Raw genomic sequence first — 21,158 nt, forward strand, 5'->3', positions numbered from 1 at the left:
CTCACATAAATCATCAAAGCAAATTAAAGTAGCAAAACAATAAAATTTATAATTATCAAATTCACATTCATGTGGTTTTAAGTCCAGCTGGAAGATGGGCTGAGCACCTATACTCTCTCCCTTACTTTTAAAAGACATACATTTTTCAAGCCCCAGTAATTTGGCTAATAAATAGATTTGCTTCCACATAATAAATGTTCATTCTGTGCCAGTATACTGATTTTAGTTATGATATTTACCATAGCCAACACCCCCTCTTGACTAAAAGTCACCCACTGTCTGTGATATGGTCAAGAGTAGCAAGAGCAACCCTCTCATGTGCTGACCATCGTCTTAAGAGTTGACCTGGAGCATTGGACTCTGCCTAAAGAGTCAACGGTAATTCTCCCACCTGGTCAAATAAGATCCTTCCAGAATTACCCAAGAGGGTAAAGAGAGATTTGGCCAGTCAACGAGAGAACAAAACACAGTGAAGCCAGGTCTAGACTACATAAAAACAAAACCCACCCTTCAGGTGGCCTGAAGGTCCCTTTGGCAGCTCAATAAGCAATTGTCACTAATATTCCACTCCTCAAATCCTTGTCTGACCATCCATGTCTTTGGCTGACCATCAGACAGACTACAGGAAGGAGATAGGATTCATAGGAATTATAATGGAACTGACGGGAACCAGGATTAGTGTATAAAGGGAAGGGAACAGAGGGAAGGGAGAAGGTTTCCCTCTTCTCTAAAAGTAGGTGTTATAAATGGGAAAAGAGAGAAAGAAACCAAGAAACAGACTCTTAACTACAAAGAGCAAATTGTTGGGTACCAAAAGGGAAGTGGGGAGAAAGGGAAGGGTGAAATAGGTGATGGGGATTAAAAGAATACACTTATCATGTTGAGCATTGAGTAATATACAGAATTTCTGAATCACTATATCACTATATTGTACCCCTGAAACTACTAGAACACTGTAGAACACTGTATGTTAACAGAATTAAAATTTAAAACTTTAAAAAAAGAAAAGAAGATTTTGTTGAGCAATAGCCACTGAATTAAGGACAGAAAAAAGATGATTTGGAGCAAGTGAGAAGAGAAATCAAGTCAGAGAGGAAAAGATGGGAAAGTCACTGAAACTAGATCCCATCACAGAGCACAAAATGGCATGTAGTTCAGAACTGAGACTTGAAGAAATTCTAGATCCTAGGATGTGGTAAGAAATCTGGAAAATCCTGGTCTTCATCTTGTCTCCAGGCAAGGGGTAAGCTAGCTCAAGGGAAATTATTCTAGAAATGACGAATTAGATCACCTCTGGCTACCTATTTTAATCTTGTGTCCTTCTCATTGCCAAAAGGCTCTTCTTAATGTCCTTCCAAATGTCTCCAGCATTCTGTGCCTCTTCAATATCCCTTAGACACAGAGAGCTTCTCCTCAGCAGCATCCTCATTTCAGAAAATCTCATCAATCTGAAAATAGTCATTAAGCTGCTTCTTAGCATTCTGTCCTCTGAACTAAAGAGATTCATACAGAAGCTGGACAGCCACCTAGGGAGAAGCTACAAAGAGGATTCCAGCATACAAAGTGAGCCAGACTACATGGTCCCCCAAGATATCTTCCAAACCAAGTGCCCTTGATTCAATCCCTTTCATCTTTTTTGTGAAGTTTTCCACCACCAAGTTGTCCTTTTTTTGTCACTATAGCTGTCACCTGTCCAACTTCTCCATATTCCTTTAGTATTTTTAAATCTAATATGCACAGGAACAGTTTCTCACAAAATAAAACAAAGTCTCACTAATTCAGATTAAGTTGGAAAAGTCATGTCCCACTAAGAAATCAGTGAAAACTATTTTCAATTTAAAAAATTATCTATTATAGGATACTACATTATAGATATTAAAAAAATGAGAACGTTAATGAAAGATGGTGATTACAACTTTTTATGGTACTTTATACTTTTCAAATTATTATTACAGACATTATTTTGTTTCATCAATTTTTTTCAATATGTAAATGTAATTTATAGGTAGTAGTTCAACAAATCTATATCAGAAAGGCTTGAATTATCCTGCTAAACTTGAACCTTTAACTCAATAAGAATTATATATAATTATTCCAAGTCAGCATCAGAGCGGTCTGAATTAATGAGGTTCTGCTCTATTGTAGCTATTATAAACCTGACAATTTTATGGCCATGTTATATCCTAGAGTGTCACTCCCATCTTCACGTTAGCAATAAATACTGTTTCTTCACACAGGAACTTTTGTCATAACAGAGCATCCCATTTTAAAGAAGCTTCATCAAGTAAATTATCTATACCTCAAACACTATAGAAATGTTTTATATGAAAAATGTGCTAAGATTTCATTACACTCTCTAAAAACACTTGCTTTGACTTACAATCAGCATCAATAAGGAAGGTATCCCAAGATGTTAAGGCTTCAACATGTCACAAAAATTACCACTTCTTTGTTCAGGAAAAAAAAAAACAAGTCACAATTAATCCAAACTAACTAAACCAACACATGTATAAACCCAGTCAGAGAATCCTCTATTTGAGGAACCTGGTAACCCTGAGAAGGTCAGTGAACATCTTCACCCTGTTCACTTTCTTCTTGAACCTGTGGTTGGAGTTAGAACAATGGTCAGAAATATAATGTCTTTACCTACCTTAAAAAGTCTTAAAATGTTAGCAACCATGATGGACACGGAGCTTGCTGCAGCACCTATGACACCAGAAATCTTGTCAGGCTTGGTGAAAATGGGTGGATCTCCATTAGCACACTTCACGTCAGAAGCGTCTTTCTCTATCAATGCCTGCACGAACGTTAATGACTGCTCCAAAGCATAGGTGTCCCTGGAGCAAGTGTCAAGGATCCGGACACCCAGAGTGATATTGGAGAGGAGATCAGGGTCCTTATTAATCTGGTCAATTGCATAAAGCATGGCTTCCAGTCTGTGGATCCCCTTCTCCTTCTTCAGCTCCCCACAAGGTACTCCTCTCTCTCCCTTTGCATGGACAGGAAAGAGACCCCCCAAAATGATGTCGCCATCCACTCGTATGGAATGAGCATACTCCTGGCTGTGAGTTCTTTGCATCATTGTGAGGATCCAGTAAAACTTGGCGGTCAAGAGGAAGAAACAAGGGCAAGAGGCTGATCGCTTTCCCTCGCATACCATTTTCTCCACAGGTTGTGTTGCAACCCAAGACCCAAAGTTTATTCTTGCCACAGAAGAAGGGGGACCACCAGAGGCTGCACCTTCTGGAGGCTACCATCAGGGCCCATGGGGGAAAAGGCTCTGTGAGTTTCAGCAAGTTTTCTTCATTTGAATGTCACAGTGAATTTCCATCAGAGCCCCTAAGGTTCAATTTTATTTCCATATAAAGTCAACTTGCCTGGAATGGTGCAAAAATCAGAATAACAGCTGAGGTTCTGAAGGTGGGATGAGGTCAACAATTCACATCCTTGAAGTCAGCCCTGTAGCAGAACTATTCCTGGGGGGGCAAGGGAAGGGGAAAAAACGGTTCAGTTCAACGGGTCTACATTTTCCACATTTTTCAGTCCCGCTTTTTTTTGTTTCATTTCCCCTATTCAGTAAGAAACTAATTTTTTTTTGTTCCCCCTATGATTCTGAACACCTGGCTGCACTGCATCTAAACAGAGAGATTGATGACACTTTTGGAGCAAGGGAAACAAAAAAGTATCAGAAACTAGGTTGATTCTCCCAAGCCACAAAGTATTTTTATTTACCATTTTATTTCAATAAATCCAATTTCCATGCAGGTAAAAATCCTGTGATTGATGGCATTATTTCTTTTCAAATCTGTTTTTACTTTTTACAGCTGTCTGGAATTTAGCATTTAAATTTTGTCCACAAAATCATAATGAAAGTCTATTTTCTATGATGTATTCAATAAGCCAGTCATCTGTTAATGACATTTTTTTGGTACCTCAGATTTTCCAGTGGGGAAAAAATTCAGTCGAAGGAAGGAAGGAAGGAAGGAAGGAAGGAAGGAAGGAAGGAAGGAAGGAAGGAAGAGTCAGTAAATCCAAGGACCCCAAAATGTATACATTTTACAGCTCATGAAAAGATTTAACACAAAATGTCAGCTTTTTGTACAAATTGTCTTATTATTCTCTGATAACAAAACAAAGACTTGAAAATGAGACACGTGAGGAGGGTTATGTGTGAAGATATTCCTATGAATTTGTTGGGGTGGAAGCAATGGGTATTCTCACAGCGCTGAAAGTAAACACTCTTTGATCCTAGAATCACTAGGAGCAAATCAGAGCTGGAGATCAATTGAAGAGCTTCTTAATTTTGTCTGACTCAGGGGGAAACTGGTTATTTCATCAAGGCTAGAAACAAGCTGAAGTGAAAACGTCTACCAACAAATCTAGAGAAAAAGTTTAGGACCTTCAATCTCAAAGAATTCCATGAGATTCTTTCAAAGGACTTCCGAGAAGGCTTAACTGAAAGCAAGAACTGACTTAACACAAGGGAATCTTATATTAGGAACACACTTATAATTAAGTGAATAAACAGCACCAACTTATTTTGGCAGGATGGTTCACCTAAGCCTTGTTTCGAACCTATTTTTATATATATGGGTCTGAAACCTGAAATTTAAACAATCCTCCTCTAACCTAGACAACCAACATCTGGTTGTGTTTTCCATTCACGTGTTTAATTTCCAGTTCATAAAATTTTCATTCCATCCTCCCTGTCCCAAAGGAAAGGATACTGCCTCCTAAGAGGATAACTGAACATATGTCCAAAAGCCTTCAGAGAAAGCTGCACTTTTCTCGCTTTCAGATTAGAAAAGGGGGCTGGCTCATCATAGCCCACCATCCTGGATTTCTGAGCACACACCTGGAGTACACTCAGAAATACAGCCAATGGCCCACCTGCCAGGATGGCTCTATTCTGGCTATGACAAGCATTCCCTGCCTCCTGGCACAGGCTAAGCCTTAGACTCCCTCCATTCTACCACCAAATACTTAGTCCTTTTCTGATTTTTCTCACCACCTGACTGATATTCCCTCATGTTCAATTCTTCTAGCAGCTGCTTCTCCCTCAGAAAATCTGATTTGACAATAGCCTGACCTCAGGCATTCCACAAAAGGAAACACTCAGAAAGTCAACTTGACTTTCTGGGTAAAACCACTGAAATGATGGACCATAAATTACATCAACCACCCATTAGGAGATGTAGGATTATGTTTTACAGTTTCACAAGGAAGACCAATTATAAGACAGTAAAATCTCATTAACTCTGACCACTAATTCAGAGCTTAAGACCAAGTCCACATGGCTAGGCTGACCCTTCGCATATCCTTTCTGACATAGCACAGAATAAATGGATATGGGAAGGAGAAATGTTTAAGGGAACAGGATCCCTGGGTGGCGCAGCGGTTTAGCGCCTGCCTTTGGCCCAGGGCGCGATCCTGGAGACCCGGGATCGAATCCCACATCGGGCTCCCGGTGCATGGAGCCTGCTTCTCCCTCTGCCTATGTCTCTGCCTCTCTCTCTCTCTGTGTGACTACCATAAATAAATAAAAATTTTAAAAAATATATTAAAAAGAAAAGGAAGGGGAAGGACACCTGTTGTTCTCCAAAGACTAGCCTTTCTTCATTATACTTCATTACCAAGCCTCTTAAGTACTTAAAAGAAAATCATTTTCAATTATACAAACATAAAAACAGTCCATCTGTTAATTACAAATCATCCTTCCCTGTTCATGTGGCATTAACCTAGTTCCACTTGCTGTACAGTCCTGGAATTAATAAAATTGAATTTCTTATAAAAGTATTTGTGTTTGGAATAATGTTTAGTCTCTTTAGTATCTCATAGGTCTATGTAGAGCTTTAAGTTAAGGAAAGGTTGGGGATGATTAGCAGTGAGGCAGGAATTCGTTTTATTTAGTGGATGAATGCACTTAAATGGAAAATGAGAGGTTCCATTTTGGTTATTGTTTATTGGACAGCTCACTTAAATTTTTGCTTAAGTTCCCTCCTCTGCAACATAGAGTGAATGGTGCATAACCTCTTTCCAGCTTGGTTTTCTTGTTTGTAAAGGTCTGAGAGAACCTGGAAATTGCCATGCTGCACAAACAGAAAGCTCAGTACCTGGCACAGGGTACGTGCTCAGTTAACAAGACCTGACATTGCTACTCTAGTCTGTTAACTCACTTTCCACTAAAGCAGTGCAAATTTTTCGCCTTTGCCCCATTGGTGGGGTTCTTACTGAATTTTGTTTGCCACTTCAAAATTCAAATCAGAACTACTTATAAAATACTGAAATACTGCAGCTATTTCAAAATCGGATACGTTGTCATAAAAATCAGACTCTTGACAACAACTGAAAGGTTTAGTTTCCCTTTTAAAGTTTAAGGAAAAATATATTTCAAAGTTTGTGTTAAACCACATAAATTCAGTTTCATTGTATAACCTTGTATAATCTTACTCTCATGCAATTTTTTGTGAGCTTTAATCTAAACTTATCCCATTTGGAGTTGATGAGTTTTAAAGAAATGATGACTTTTTCGTACTACAGAACTAAATAGTTCTACTTGGTGTTCTGTGCTTGGTTTAGAATAAAACAGGTTTTCTCTCAAGTGGACCTTCCTCTGGGAATGGGTACAAACAAATCTTGCCTGTGCTGATGGACTTCAAGGACGTGTGAGGTCTGCAATCCTGAAATCAACCTCCGAGGGGAGCAGATGCCTTACACTATTTCTGAGTCCACAGAAAGGGCTTCACGACCTTTGAGGAGGCTTAACCATTAACCCCCGAAGCCCTTACTGTTCACTCCTTCCGGGCACATCTTAAGTACAAGGAACATCATACATCATTAGCACTTCACCGAAAGTCCCTGCTGGCCTAGAGAGGACTCTGGCACTCCTAAGAGTGCTCTGTTTCCTGAAAGGCCACAAGTAAGAACAGCTCCTCAAGGGCCAGGGCCCTGTATTCTGCTTCTCTTTATTTTCTGCATACCTCCTCTGTACCAAAGACCCAAGTGTGTAACACAGTAGCTCACGAATTTTCATATACCTATCTTTTAGAAATGACAAAATGAGGCCCAGAAACGTTGAGTATGGCCCAAAGCCCTGAGCTAGTAAATGGCACCAGTCAAAATCCTCAGGCCCCCAAAGTGGATCCCGTCCTTCAGAAAGCCCTCAGCGCTGCAGAGACTGGCTGTGAAAGCACACATGAATATGAAGTCCCTTCCCCTCCATTGAAAGCTTTTAGAAATGTATATATCTTCAACAGTTAGGTCTTTAAGAAAAATAATATACTAATTAGGAAGAGACAATCTTAATCTGGAGGCATTTCTAGGGCAGAGTAATTTCCAAATTCCTCAAAGGGTTGAGAATATCAAATACAGTTTGTCCAAACCTCTGCTTCAAACCAGGTTTCCCGGCCAGCCTGATGCCAATGAGAACAAACCCACCATCCCACATGGGACCCATCAGGTCTGTTAGTATGTCTTCCTCCAGGATTTGGCAAGTGCTTTTAAGACATGATACAGTAAAATCCTCACTGAGGAATATCATTAGCCAAGAATTGTGACTTTTTTCTCATAAAAAGGCCAAACGGCATCCCTATGCTGGATTCCATTCAGCTCTTTAACAAAAAGGTTAAGCTGAATATTGTCATCAACTTAAAATTGCAAATCTAGCAGTTTCACCTGAAACTGCTCACACTTGCAGCTCTTTTTGTTGTTTTAGAAAATGCATCACATTTGTCTACTATCTCCTATACTACAGCACATGTGCATGACCCTGAAATCTTGGGGGTCCCCAGAATGAGGATGGGCCCCAGACAGAGCCCTCCCCTGGCAATGGAGGCCTGGAATTGGATCCTTGTTTGACGGTCACTGGCTGGCGACACTGAACATGTCATTTCACCTCTGTGTGTTTCCATTTCCTCATCTGTGAAATGAGTGAGATGGACCATATGATCTCTAAGGTATCTTCCAGCTCCCCTTTCTGAGATTCTATTATTTAATAATAAGGGAATGAGATTATGCTCAAACACCAGAGCAAGGCTTTGCCAGCTGAACACAATAACTGATTTTGTTTGCAAGCTGAGTGACTTTTTCCCATCAGTGAGAGAGGGCTGTGAAAGCTCTTCTGTATAAGCAAGCCCTATATTAAGAAAATCTGATACATGAGAAGCTCAACTTACTAAACAGATAAATTAGACAGTGATTATTTGCATTACAAAAGAATTCACCACAGGTTTCCTTTAAATAGCTAAATCCCCCATGCATTTAAAATGCAATCTGATTTAGTAGAATTCAATTTGTGCAGTTTTTTCCCCAATAACATAGCTATTGCATAAAAAGACCACAGTTAAAGTAATGAAAAGCTACTTTTTAGTATGTATCATATAAGAGGGAAAGAGTGAAACCAACATTTACTGAATGCCCGCAGTGCACCTGGAGCTTCACACACATGATCTCATTTCCTTCACAAAATATACCTGTTAAGATCGGTGTCACAGCCACCATTTGGGATATGAGAAACCTAAAAACAGAAAGATTATGCAAATTTGTCCAAACTCTTGGGCCAGAATTCAAACGCATGACTACTGCTATGTTCTTTCCCTTACTCTGTGCCCCTTGGGTTCAGGAGACCACAATAGATGATATGTACATAAGTGTGTATCCTGGGGTGCAAGAAGTCCCTGATTCCAATCTCACTCCCCTCAATACTTGCTATATGGCATTGGGCAAGTCACTAACCTGGAACTAGTTTGTTTCTAAACTGAGGAATGATTTCTGGTGACCTCCCAAGACTGTTAAGTCAAATGATATAATAACATACATATACGGGATACCTGGGTGGCTCAGCGGTTGAGCAACTCCCTTCGGCTCAGGGCATGATCCCAGGGTCCAGCATCGAGTATCGCATTGGGCTCCTTGCAGGGAGCCTGCTTCTCCCTCTGCCTATGTCTCTGCTTCTCTCTCTGTCTCTCATGAATAAAGAAACAAAGTCTTTTTTAAAAATAACATACATAAAAGTACTCTATAAAGTGCCAAGTGCCGTAAGAATGTACAGGGATACTCTTAGTTTAACAACCAGTCCTGGAACTCAAGTATTTTACTAGTGTTTTGTGCTTAGAGGACCTGAAAAAAAACACTTCCCCATCATACTCAGAGCTGGCCAGACCCTAACAAGTCCTGTGTCTAAGGAATCAAAGGAGATTGAAGGAAAATTGGAAAAGAAGGACGCCAGAGGAAGTCAATGGAAGTGCAACATCTGACCTGGAGAACTGAAGGTTATGGACACTTGAAGCATCCAAAGGGCTATTCTGAAGGAAGTGGTGACAAGATACTCTTCTGCACTGAAAAGAGGACAATAGGAAATCTTCCTAAGTTGTATACAGGCTATAACACAGAGCTTCTACCAGAAAGGGTCATTACTGTTGGAAAAGTTAGCTAAAAAACAGCTGGTAGATTTCTATCTTTAGACATAATCTTGCCTGGAAAAGTATGAAATTGGCAACACACGTGCTGAATAATCTCCACATACTCTTCTTGGACTCTCCTATATCTATCTTCCCACTTGTGCTCACCTGCCCTCCCCCCTTCATCCCCCCACCTCACCCCCACCCATCCCTGCCCAAACCTGTATCTCCTCCCTCCCTCAGTGCTGTTATGTTCCACAAGTCACACTCTTAAGACCTGGTTCTCCCATTACCTTGGCCCTCCCCAGGGACTGAAGTGATTCATTAACAGGCATCAAAACCTAAAGATACACTACTGTCATCCCTTAACTGGAACATCTGCATTTATAAGACAATCTTCAAGAGATCCACAATTTCTTTACCAAAGAAATGTATCTAATAATGTATCTAATACTAGTCTTAACCTAGTAATGTAACAAGTCAAAGCCAGTAGTTATCCTGAATGGGTAACCTCTCAGCAGTATCCCTCAAATCACTCCAACAGCAATGCCTACCACTCAGAAGGCAGGTCTGGGATAAGAATACATCATGCTCAAGGTCCTTAGTCAGTGAGTGAGTTCATCACAACTTGTCAAAGCACCAAGTAGAAATGAAAATCAAAGAAAAACATCTCTCTGAGCCATGGAAGAAAGGAGGAAGGGAAAGAGGAAGGGAGGGAGGGAGGAAAGAGGAAAGGAAAGGAAAAGGAAATCTAAATTCTTAGAAAACCCATTCTTGTGATAGAAACAATGTGATCCTGCTGACTCTGTTCATATCCTCTCCCGGAACAACATGTGGAACGACTGCCACCCCCTACCCGCCCCCCACCCCCACCCCGAGAAAACTACAAGTGTGAGTCTGGTGATTGATGTCCAATCAGGTTCTATGAAGAAAACAGCAACAGCTTCCCGAGACTTCAAAAGCCAGCCTATTCTACAGGCATGGAGATAGGGCTGAGTCTTTGCTATGGATCCAGTTAAAAGATAAATCCATGCAGCACCTTCCTTTTAAGACACTGAGACAGAGCATCTCCACTTCCCCAGCTAAAGGTAAGGTCTTCTTTGTGTTGGGCATTCTAACTACAGGAAGAAGACAGTAAGGAAAGAAATGTAAAAGGAAAAACATCACTGCTACCATGAGCGAGCACCTGTGTGTGCAGTGTACTGTGCCTCAAGCCTGAAGACAATGGAACATTCTTACACAAAGATTGGCACACAGTGTTGCCAACATGAATGTCAGCCTGTTGTTTGCTGCATACATACCAATTAAACCAGCCCATAGCAGCTCCAACCTGCTCAGCTAACTCTGAAAAGAGCACATCACTCCAGACCTCTAACTTTCACACTTATGAGAGCTCAACTCTTCCTTTTATCGATTCCTTTTGTAGTTAGATGTTTTTAGAATTATTCAAATAGTCATAATTTGCAAAAGAAGGATGGTAGGGCAGAACTAGCCAGCACAAACCAAATAGAAGAAATAGAGCCTAAATAACAGTATAGAGCTGTGTTCTCAGCATCTTTTTCTTTATTCTGGGGGTAAATCCTCTTCTAGAGAGCCTCTCCTGAGCTGCTGCTCCCCATACCCCTGATTTAAAAGCAAAAATGCTGTTTTTATCTCAGGTATGATGCAACCTGTAGTTGACTCTGAAATAGGAAAATTGCATTTAAAAATCTTACTTCATTTTCCCTGACGGATAAGGCTTTTCTCCTCAAAATGATCAAACCACATATTTTCAAGAACCAGGCAATGAATCTCATACAGCTGACTCTGTCTCCTACAGAGATTTTTCAAGACATTATTCACAAGCAAGTGACCAAGGTAAACTAAAGTGGTTTCTGTAGCCATTTGCAATTATTGACAAACAATTTCATAACGGAAAATGAAAATTACAGTCAAGTGCAATAAGCTGTTTATCCAAGATCTACCTGCTGGTGGCTCTTTTCCCTTTTTATTCTTTCTTTCAAGCAAAATACAAGCTATTATCAGAATGCATTTCCACTGCTTATGATATTTCTTGTCAATATCTCCACCGCCAACCCTATTTTCCAGTTGTCAGTTGGCAGGATTTGTACTCAACCGCGGTAGTAGCCAAGCCAGTACTGTGTATTCCTGTGTGTTCAGAGAGACTCCCATGCCGTCAGGGCCGTGGGAAAGGATCACCCTCAAATGGCAAATAGGGCATTCCCTTCCCCAGCAGGACTAGCTTCTAGCTTCGGGGACTGAGGGGCTTGGGCTCCTACAGCTGGGCGGAGGGTCTATCTTCACCCCCCACCATCCTGGGAGCACAGGCACTCTGACCCCAGGCCCCGCAATCTGGACCGCGAGGGAAACAATTCTTCAGGGAAGTGTGGGGGTGCCGTCTTGCGCAGTTGGGCGACTCGCACACCCCTCTGCATTTCATTTGCACCAAGGGAGCGTGTCAGACAGACGGGGTTTTTTGTTGTTGTTGGCTTTGGGTTTTGTTTCTGGTGATTCGGTTATATTTTCACCAACTGTACGAACCTCAAGGGATCTCTGTGCTGCTTGGCAGAGCAGATGGGTCGCTATCGGCGTGGCTCAGGGCGTTCTCTACCTCGGTCTCTAGCTCTACCTCTCTCTCAGCCGGCGGCCACTCACCCGGCCCCCGCCCCCCTCTTCTCTGCTGCATCTTCCTTTCTCTTCTCAGTTCCATCGGCTGCTGGACCTGGGCTCCGGGCAGAGCCCAGGGCCTTAGAGGTACCTGGTTTCTCTTGCCTCTCGCGCGCCGCTGGGGTATCCCAGCGCCACCCCTTGCCGCCCGGCACGCCCGGGGCTCGGGCTCCGGCCGCCGCGCTGCCCGCCCCGGAGCGCCTCCGCCCGCGCCCCACCTGGTGCCCCGAGCGCCCACGCCCGCGCGGGTCCGCCCGAAACTGGGGCCACGCTGGCCGCAGGTGCTCCGGAGGACCTGTCGGGCGCATCTGTCTGTCTTTGCTCTTTCAACTCAAAATCCCTGTGACCATTCCTCCTGTCCCCCACCCCCGACAGGACGGGGAACTCCAGTGTTTTCCCAAAAGCCACAAAAGGGAGGGCGCGGAAATCCCAACCTCTCCGGGCTAACTCGGAGAATACAAAACTCAAGGCAGAGGTGCAGGGGTGGAGGGGTTCTCGAGAACCCCCAAATCACCCGGATTCCCTAGGTCTTGGTTAGACATTCATCCAGCCACACGCTCAAGAAGGCGGGGGTTACCCCCGACTCATCCCAGAAGCCTCTAACTTCGGAAATCCTTCCCGTTAGATTTGCACAACGGAGGTACCTCGTCATCTCGGCGAGGCAAGTCCGGATTCCGCCGGGGCAGGTCCGGGAGGTCACCCCGGGCAGGCAATCCAAGGAAGAGCGCTTTAAAATCCTGCCGCCGCACGCCCCACCAGAGCACCCTGGGCACTCCTGCCCCCTTCGCGTCACCCTTCAGTCTCTCGTTCGCCGACTAAACTTTTGGGGGATCACATCTCCAAGCCCTGGGAGTTCCAAGCTAAGCCTTCCTCTTTTCTGAACCTCTTCACTGGAATGTAATCATGGGAAGACAAGAGGGGTGGCTGCCTTGTTCCTTGCAACGTAAAATCAACAGATACCCAATCAAGCTCCAATGCCCGGCCAGCCCCTCGCCCCCTGGTGCCCACTCTCCCTCGCCGCCCCCCCCCCGCCCCCGGCACCTCCCCCCGCCCGGGCTCTCCCAGACGCCGGTGTGCAAGGCCATTTACTTGTGCCCAGGAAAAACACATCACTAAAGTGATGGGAGAAGAAACGGTGCACCTGGCCGTCCACTGAGCGGTTTTAAAGAAGAAAAGGGAAAGGGGAGTGAAAGTGGGGGGAATCCCTTTCTCCGCGAGCACGACCTCTGGGGGCAGCTCGGGGTGGGGGCGCTCCCTCCTGTGGTTCGGCACTCGCTCCGCTTTCCCTCTTTCTGCCGCTCGGCGCGTCTTACCCTGCTCCCCGCAGAGGGCGCGGTGAGGAAGCCCGCGGGGGGCCCGCAGCTCCATGTCAGGGGCGCCGCCGCCGCCGCCGCCGCCGCCGCGCCGGGCCAGCACCGCGGCCGCACTTGTGGCTGGTCTCCGGGCTGAGCCGGCGGAGGGGCTGAGCGGGCCCGGCCGGCGCCAAGTGTCTTCCATGTGAATAACAAATACTCACACCGGCGGCCGCGATTGGTCTGCGCCCGGCGCCTCCCGATCCTCCGCCCGCGGCCATTCACCCGGCGCGGCGCGGGGAGCCAAGGCCGGGATCACGTCCGGGATCGCCAATCGCTTCGCGCCAACCAGTCACCTCGGGAAGCAGGAGGAGGAACCCCGAGGGGCGGGAGCCCCCGGATCCGGTGCGGCTGAGCCAGCCTGGCGCGGGCACAGGGACGGCCGCTCGCTCGGCCGACGGATTCCCCTCCGCGCTACATCTCCTCAGCCCGCAGCGACGCCGGGACCAGAAATGTCAAGAGTTCTGATTTAGGGGGAAAAAACAAAAACAAAACAAAACAAAAAAAAAGGCACCCCCGCCCGCCCCGCCCCCAACAGAAAAAGGAGGCCGGAGAGACGGGGGATGGGGATGGGGGTGGGGGTGCGGGAAGAGCGGGGAGAAGTGCGGGCGGGTGGAAGGAAGAACGCGGCTGTGGCTGTGGGGAGCCGAGCAGCCCCGAGCCGGCGAGCCCCGACCCGCGCGGGAAGGCGCCGCACGACGGCCACGCGGACCCGGGTCAGGACCGCGAGCCGGGGGTCCGCCTTCAGGAGCACAGCTCCGAAGAATACGTGGTCGATGGCGAGTGTCCCGCCACACGCTTTCTCTCCGGGGATGCTCAAAGGAAAGCCCGCCAGCCGCGCGGTCCCCCTGCAAAGTTTACCTCACGCGCCGCGGCTGTTCGGCCATTTGTCCAGCCCGCAGCTCCGGCGACTGTCTCCCCCACCCTCGCGCCCGAAGGTCTCGGGGGGCGCCTCCTGCCGGGCCCCCGGAGCTCGAGCATGGACACGGGACGGCCGGCCCGCGGGCGCCGCGCAGGAGGGGGCGCGGGCGGTCACGGGGCGCGTCGTGGTATCGAGCCGAGTCCAGCAGCCGCGGAAGCGGGCCGGGAAACTCCGGGGGACCCGCGCCGCGCGGCCCGCGGGTTTCTGAGGGGGCAGCTCGGGACCGCTGCGCCTCCAGCCGAGGGAACCCCGCGGGCTCGACGTGCGCAGCCCAGCGGCCCCCTCCTGAGTTCCCGCCCGGGCGCCGCGCACCTGCCCGGGCGCGCGCCAGAGGGAGCCCCTGGCCGCCCGGCGCCGGGGGAGCGGCGGCCCGCGCCGCCTTGCGTTGGTGAGAAAGTTCCATCTAGAGGCGGCCGCGCGCCACTGCAGCCCACACCCCAGGCCGCCAGGTGAGCCGGGAGCGAGCGGCCGGCGGCGGGGGACGCGGCGGACCGGGGCACAGCCGCCCGCCCCAGGGAGAAGGGGGCAGAGCCCCGCAACGAGCTCCTCCTCCCGCGTTCGGCAGCTCCGCCAGGAATTTCAACTTTCTAAGCAGAATGAACGTCGTGAGCATCAGCACAGGTATCTTGCGTTGTCCCGTGTATGACTTCTCCTCAGGCTTCTCGAAGTCTCACACCCACTCTGTGAGGTGATGGAAACAATAAATTACGTCTACCCTACAGATGAAGAAGGAAGCCGAGGCTTAGAGACACAGCTGCAAGGTACTAGAGCCAGAAACCAGAGCTGCCTGGCTTCCAGACCCCACACACACTTCCTCCGGGGGGTTGTTGCTTTTCCCAAAACTGGCATCGGTGTGTGAAGTCTCCGCGGAAGAGCCAGCTCTTACACGGAGCTACCCTCTTTGCCCCCTAGAAGAATCTACAGGTTTCCAGCTCAGGAGAACTCCTCCCCCCTTTCACTCCCTTCTCTTATTCCCTTCTTTTCTCTCTCCCAGCTTTACAGGAAGGCTACTTGATTGTAGAATCATTATTTTTTTTAAAGATTTTATTTATTCATGAGAGACACAGAGAGAGAGGCAGAGACACAGGCAGAGGGAGAAGCAGGCTCCCTGTGGGGAGCCCGATGTGGGACTGGATTCCAGGACCCGGGGAATACACCCTGAGCTCAACCACTGAGCTCAGCCACTGAGCCACCCAGGCATCCCTAGAATCATTATTTTATTATCACAACCACCTGGAGGGAAGAAGGCGGCTTTGGAGAAATAGTCTGGGTCCCCTGTCCTCAAGCTCCTATATAGGGATCCTCATTTCACTCTATATATATAGCACAGCCTTGAAGGGACTGACCAGCAGGCAGTACAGCCTGGAGCAGAGAAGGTGCTAGGAGAACCCCTGATACAGACAGAGGTCAGATTAGGGGTTGGGTAGGCTCATCAGTCCTATGTCTGCATGAAGTTTGGGAGACTGTCTTACCACCTGGCAGGACTCCCTTCTTTTCACCCAGAAGTATGATTTCTCACTCAACAGCTTGATTTCTGAAGTAGACAGCCCACCACCCCACCCCAAACTGCAGGCTGGTCATGTATGTCTGGCAGTTATCACAGGTCATAGGGGTACATGAGTGTCTCTCTAAACCCTTTATTACGTATTCATTAATACACTTGAACGGTGAAGATATGAAGGAGAGGGCAGGCATAGCAAGCCTGAAAATACTCAGCCCACAGAGCTGCTGACCGCACCATGGTCTTCAGGGTCTGCTAGAGGCTAGCTGTGAGCCCAGTAAATAGATTGTTCCTCCAGGGAAAGCAGGGAGGCCAGCACCCTGGCACTCTGGTGGGCCCATTTCAGATATGAGGACAGCACAGTTGGTTGTGGCTTTGGAGGCCTGACAAGGCTAAGTGAGCTGCTCAGGGGAGAAGGGCCTAGCGAGCCTGCTTTTCTCCTTTCCTTATGGATCTTCACCTGCGGAGAGCTGGGGTCCTACAGGCACATCGCTGCCTCTTTTGGTGCAGCCCTCTGAGAGATGAGGAAAGCTTAAGTCTCATGTTTGGTTTTGCATCATCTTTAGTTCTTGAAACTCAGAATGGGACCATCATCCCAGCCCTACATGAAATCTGGTCAATATGGAATAGATCCACTATGCATATTCTGGGGTGATTTCAGTGAGTTTATGTGGTGGCCCCAGGGCAAGTGACATAAGCTCATACACAGGTATGTGTATCCACCCAGACTGATAGCAACATCAGGGCAGAGGAAGAGAGATCATCTCCACGAGTCATTGGTCCCTGTCAGTTATAAAAGGCACATAAAAAAGGCACTAGACGGCCCAACCCCTATTCATCAAGCTGAAACCCCATGCCTCTGCTTACCCTCTGCTGCAGCCTGTGTCTCAGGAGTGTCTAAAGCCAAGGCAGTCCAGACAGCAGGTAACTCCAGAGTCATCCACCTGGTTCCTTCTTGGGCTATCACACTGCCATATGAAATATATCTTTGGAAGGTGTCTGACCTCATCATCCATCCTACCCCAAATATTTATGCAAACCAAATATATTTCCTGATGGTTAATCCTCCAAGAAGATTTGCCTGTAATCTTCTCATTTTCAGTTGATTTAAAATGTGAGAAACTGCCCATGTGTTAGAAAATGCAAAAAAACAATGCCATATGTTTGGGGTCCATTTAACTCAAGCTGTGATATGTATTCCACACATGGAGATTTATGCCACAATTCCTGCTTTGGGGTAATCATTAAGACTCGGAACCTTTGCAGGCTACTCACCCAGGAGGAATATTGACAGCATGAAGCTCCCACATGGAGCAAAACTGACAGGGAAAAGTGGGAATGGGATTTGTTTCTTTTGGAAACTAAGACAATATTTTTCTTGTTAAACCATCTGCAAGTGGTGGTAAGTGTATCATGTTGATTTTGCTCAGTTTATTAAAACACTGGCTACGGGAAGCAAGATCAGACATGTGGGACTGACTGGGCCAATGAGGTTCATGACAGTGATGTGCCCACTTTCATAACTCACACCTGTGTGTAGGCATCATGGGAGGGGTTTCCTGAAAGGATATATATGGCAGAGTGTACATTAATCCCTAACTGGCTTCATTTGTGTTCCCTCAGAAGCACAACCTGAGACTAGGATTCAAGAGCAAGAAGTGAAGAAAGCCCCAGGAATCGGGTGGGGAAGTGAGCCGATAAAGGGTACATTATCAAGCCAGCTGCCACTACAGGCCCATGGAACTTAGTATCAGTGGAGAACTCTGGAGGCCAGGGTAGCACACACACAAACCAGAGTTGTCCCAACCCACTCCTATCAGTTGTTGGTAAGAACTGCTTACAGATGGTGTTAATTTCCAGCAATTTCAGTCTACTACCTGGGTGGCAGCCAGCCTCCAGAGGCCAGGTAAAGCCCTGTTGGCAAAGAAATGCAGGTGCTGGCAGTTAGTAGGCAGGCAATGTGTAATCGAGAAGTCTGAGGAAAATATATCAGGTGACAGCATCTGCAACATCTGCTATTAGGAAAACCATACAAAACTTACATGGATCAAGGCAATGTCTCTCCACATGTGGTCCTGGAACCACCTGCCTCAGAATCACCAGGGAGCCAGGTATAAGTACAGATTCCTAGGCCCAATCCAGAGCTGTTTGAATCAGACTCACTGAGATGAGGCCCGGGGAATCTGTATGTTTTGCAAACATCCCAGGTGATTCAGATGGTGTTCACTAAAATTTGAAATCCACTACTTTCGGGAATTAATTCTCCACACAGGCAGTGTTTAGTTTGTGTTTAAATGTATAAAAAGTTACTTGCAAAGCCTAAGGAAACAAACCTTAAAAATCAGGAGCCTGGGAAGTGAATGCCCATGCTATCCAGATCCTTGTTTTCTTTTTTACTACTCTTTTGACACTGAGGAGGTTCCATCCAGTGCTTTCTGAGAAAGAAAAGAGGCTGAGTTTCATTCCTAATTCTGTCATTGATAAATCATATTCTCTTAACCTTTTAACATTTCTGTCCCTCAATTTTTTACCTGTTTGTGGGTATGGAAAAGATAGCCATCTGTTCAACTTCCCTATCAGTAGCATAGAGTTGTCACTTGAAAGGGGCTAACACAACACACACACACACACACACACACACACACACACACATAACTGCATTTTCCCACCTCTCTTGCATCTAGGTGGGGTCACATATCTAGTTGCTGTAGAATGAATAGAAGTGATGTGCACCACTTCTAGATAGAGGAAATTAAGAAGCAAATGCTTCCTCTCTCTCCCCTTCTTCCAGGTGGACACAGAGACTTTCATGGCCCCAGAATTGGCAACTCAAGATGGAAGGACCCTGGGTCCTCAAATTGCCAAGCTGAGGAATGCTGCCTATCAGAAACATCCACACTGAATTGTTAGGTGTGAGAAACTTTCACTGTGTTGAGTCACTGAAATTTAAGGCTTCATTTGTCATAGCACTTTGTTGTTATTGTAACTAATAAAGTGGTATTGGATGAGGTCCTTGAGAGGGCATAACTGCTGTTGACCTGTAAGCTGCACCCAGGCAATCATTGGTTCCTAACCCTATCCCCTATCCTTGGAATGTACATTTTGCCTACTATTCCCATGCTAGCAGCTGTTTAGAGGATGTAGCCTTGAGAGAGTAATGTGTTGTTGAGACCATATGGACTGGATATGTGACTGAATCCCATTAAGGGTTCTATATAAACTTTTAAGATTCTAACAGGTGGGCATAGTGATCTACTTGTCTTGTAGCCACCCAAGACAAGCCTCATAAGTAAGTTCCCTGCTTGTTACACATGCCACCTACCAGTCTGGAGTGGTCTGCCACTTTCTAGTTCTCCTTGCCCTCTGATTTGGGGACCAGCTTCACATTTCACCCAGGGAACTGCCAAGATAGTGAGCCAACAAGTGGACATGGTAAAGTATGTACCCACTAACCTAAGAGACACAAGAGAGAAACATCTCTGCTTCTCTAAGAACCACTTCAGCATGGTTGTATGCCCTTCCTCAGCAACACTTGTGCACTCAGAGGCATAGGGCCATGTCCATGTCCTTCCCAAGCCCAATCCTCCCTACCTCCTACCTCCAACATAGTCTGGCCTGACAGAAGGAAAAGATAGCAGCATTGCAGTGTTTGCCTCCTCCCTGTATAGCCATTCAATGGGACCAGACACATCTTCAAGCCAAGGGGACTGCTATTGATGAAGAATATATATATATATATATATATATTTTTTTTTTTTTTGAACTAGCTGAGAAAAAGAAACTCTTTTTCCTGGCACTGAAATACCCTCATTATTTCTTCTCCACCTACCCTTCTCAGACCAGCTCCATCCTGTCATTTCCTCAAAAACTTTCCCAGACTTTTAGAACACCCTAATATGACCTGCACAACTTAGCTGTGGGTTGTTTATATTAATGCATTTTTTTCTCTTATTGCACCTCTATCAAGCTGGATTGTTTTCTTTTATGGCATAGTAGTGACTTCATCTGGGTCCTTGCACCTATAGTATGTAATAATGAGTTACTGGGCTGTTAACCTTGGAAGGAATCAAGAGTAATACCACCACCACTGTGGATGTCTCCACCATATGCTACACCAAGACTGCCTCCTTCTCCATCACTACCACTACCTACACCACCACCGACACTGCCATTGCCTCCTCCTCATCCTGCACCATTGCTGCTACCATCTCCACCACCACCATCTGCATCACTACCACCACCTTTACCAGTCCTCTTCTGCCACCCATCACACATCCACCTTACCTCCCTCCAAGGCTAAAAGGTAACACTAGAGAAAACTTAATATAGATCATATTTTTAAGTCACTTTGTAAAAATTGCTGGATGTAACTCAATCCCTAAGTGACTTTGAGTCTTATGTTTTGGTTATTTAGGTTTAAAAACTATTTAAACCTTACTCTTTAATAATTCATTAAAATTTTAACCTGCATCTCAGAAACCTGTGTTCTTATAAGGAAACCACTTAAAACAATGTTTGTTAGACAGAAAGAACAGAAATGTTAGCTACTAGTTGCTATTGTCCAAGAAACAACTTGTATTACATTTCATATGGCTTTAAATTTGTAACAAAGACTTCTTGTGATAATTTGATATCTGAAATGAGCATTAGTTTCAGGAGACTTGCAGTGACAGGATGTTTTGGCTTGTTTTGCTACTTATCAGGAAGTAATAACAAAACAAAAGTATACAGATGAGCATGAACTCAATAATAGTCTAGATAAGCTATTTGATTCTTTCCAAGGCTAATCATCAAGCAACTCATGATTACCTACTTGGCCCAGGAAACTAAATGAAGTCATATCCACTACATCATAAAATAACACAGTCTAGCCTGACAGATATGTAATAATACAGAGAAAATATACAACAACCAATAGCTAAATTATATAGGTCAGAATAGGCTGCTGTAGGAAATTGAGAAGGTTTTGATAAGAGAGGACCAAGGTGGTCTAGGAAGGATGGGGAAAGAAGAAAAGAGTATGTTCCAGAGCTTACAGGAAACACAACTTTCCCCTTCCTATAGTCCAAAAGAATCTTACTAATATATTACTTCCTAGGTACAAAAATGTGACTTATGGTAAGCAAATCATGAAACTCACACAAATGTACTGAGATACCAAAAGAACCCTGCTAAAAAAAAAGTTAATTTATAAGGCAGCATAGGTGGTGGTACCTACAATTGTCTAAAAAATTACCCTAAAACTTAGCAGCTTTAAACAGCACACATTTATTATCTCACATTTTCTATTGGTCAAGAATCCAAGCCTGACTTACATA

General features: G+C 45.6%; 2 protein-coding genes across 17 annotated transcripts in view; one reads left to right on the forward strand and one right to left on the reverse strand.

Annotated features, from left to right (window-relative positions):
* GRM8 (glutamate metabotropic receptor 8) overlaps window positions 1–14,602 on the reverse strand; it is a 736,117-nt gene extending 721,515 nt beyond the window's left edge. The window contains exons 1-2 of one of the 7 annotated variants that reach the window (XM_077857194.1): window positions 14,279–14,587; window positions 2,651–3,476 (exon numbers count right to left, since the gene is read on the reverse strand). In XM_077857194.1, coding sequence (XP_077713320.1) covers window positions 2,651–3,160 — 510 coding nt within the window. In that variant the 5' untranslated portion in view covers window positions 3,161–3,476; window positions 14,279–14,587. Of the gene's footprint in view, window positions 1–2,650; window positions 3,477–8,828; window positions 9,491–12,709; window positions 12,971–13,378; window positions 13,504–14,278 lie in introns of those variants that run through there. The other 6 variants (XM_077857198.1, XM_077857196.1, XM_077857197.1 and 3 more) reach the window with 6 other exon arrangements.
* Window positions 14,510–21,158, forward strand: part of LOC144289018 (uncharacterized) — a 52,094-nt gene continuing 45,445 nt past the window's right edge. For 4 of the 10 annotated variants that reach the window (XR_013357087.1, XR_013357088.1, XM_077857207.1 and 1 more), the window contains exons 1-3: window positions 14,510–14,960; window positions 17,464–17,666; window positions 18,632–18,750. Coding sequence is in view for 7 of the 10 variants with exons in the window: in XM_077857207.1 (XP_077713333.1) it covers window positions 18,714–18,750 (37 nt within the window). In the remaining 3 variants the exon portion in view is untranslated. The other 6 variants (XR_013357089.1, XM_077857206.1, XM_077857203.1 and 3 more) reach the window with 5 other exon arrangements.

This window comes from Canis aureus, chromosome 18, assembly GCF_053574225.1.
Source record: "Canis aureus isolate CA01 chromosome 18, VMU_Caureus_v.1.0, whole genome shotgun sequence".
Classification (NCBI taxonomy): Eukaryota; Metazoa; Chordata; class Mammalia; order Carnivora; family Canidae; genus Canis; species Canis aureus.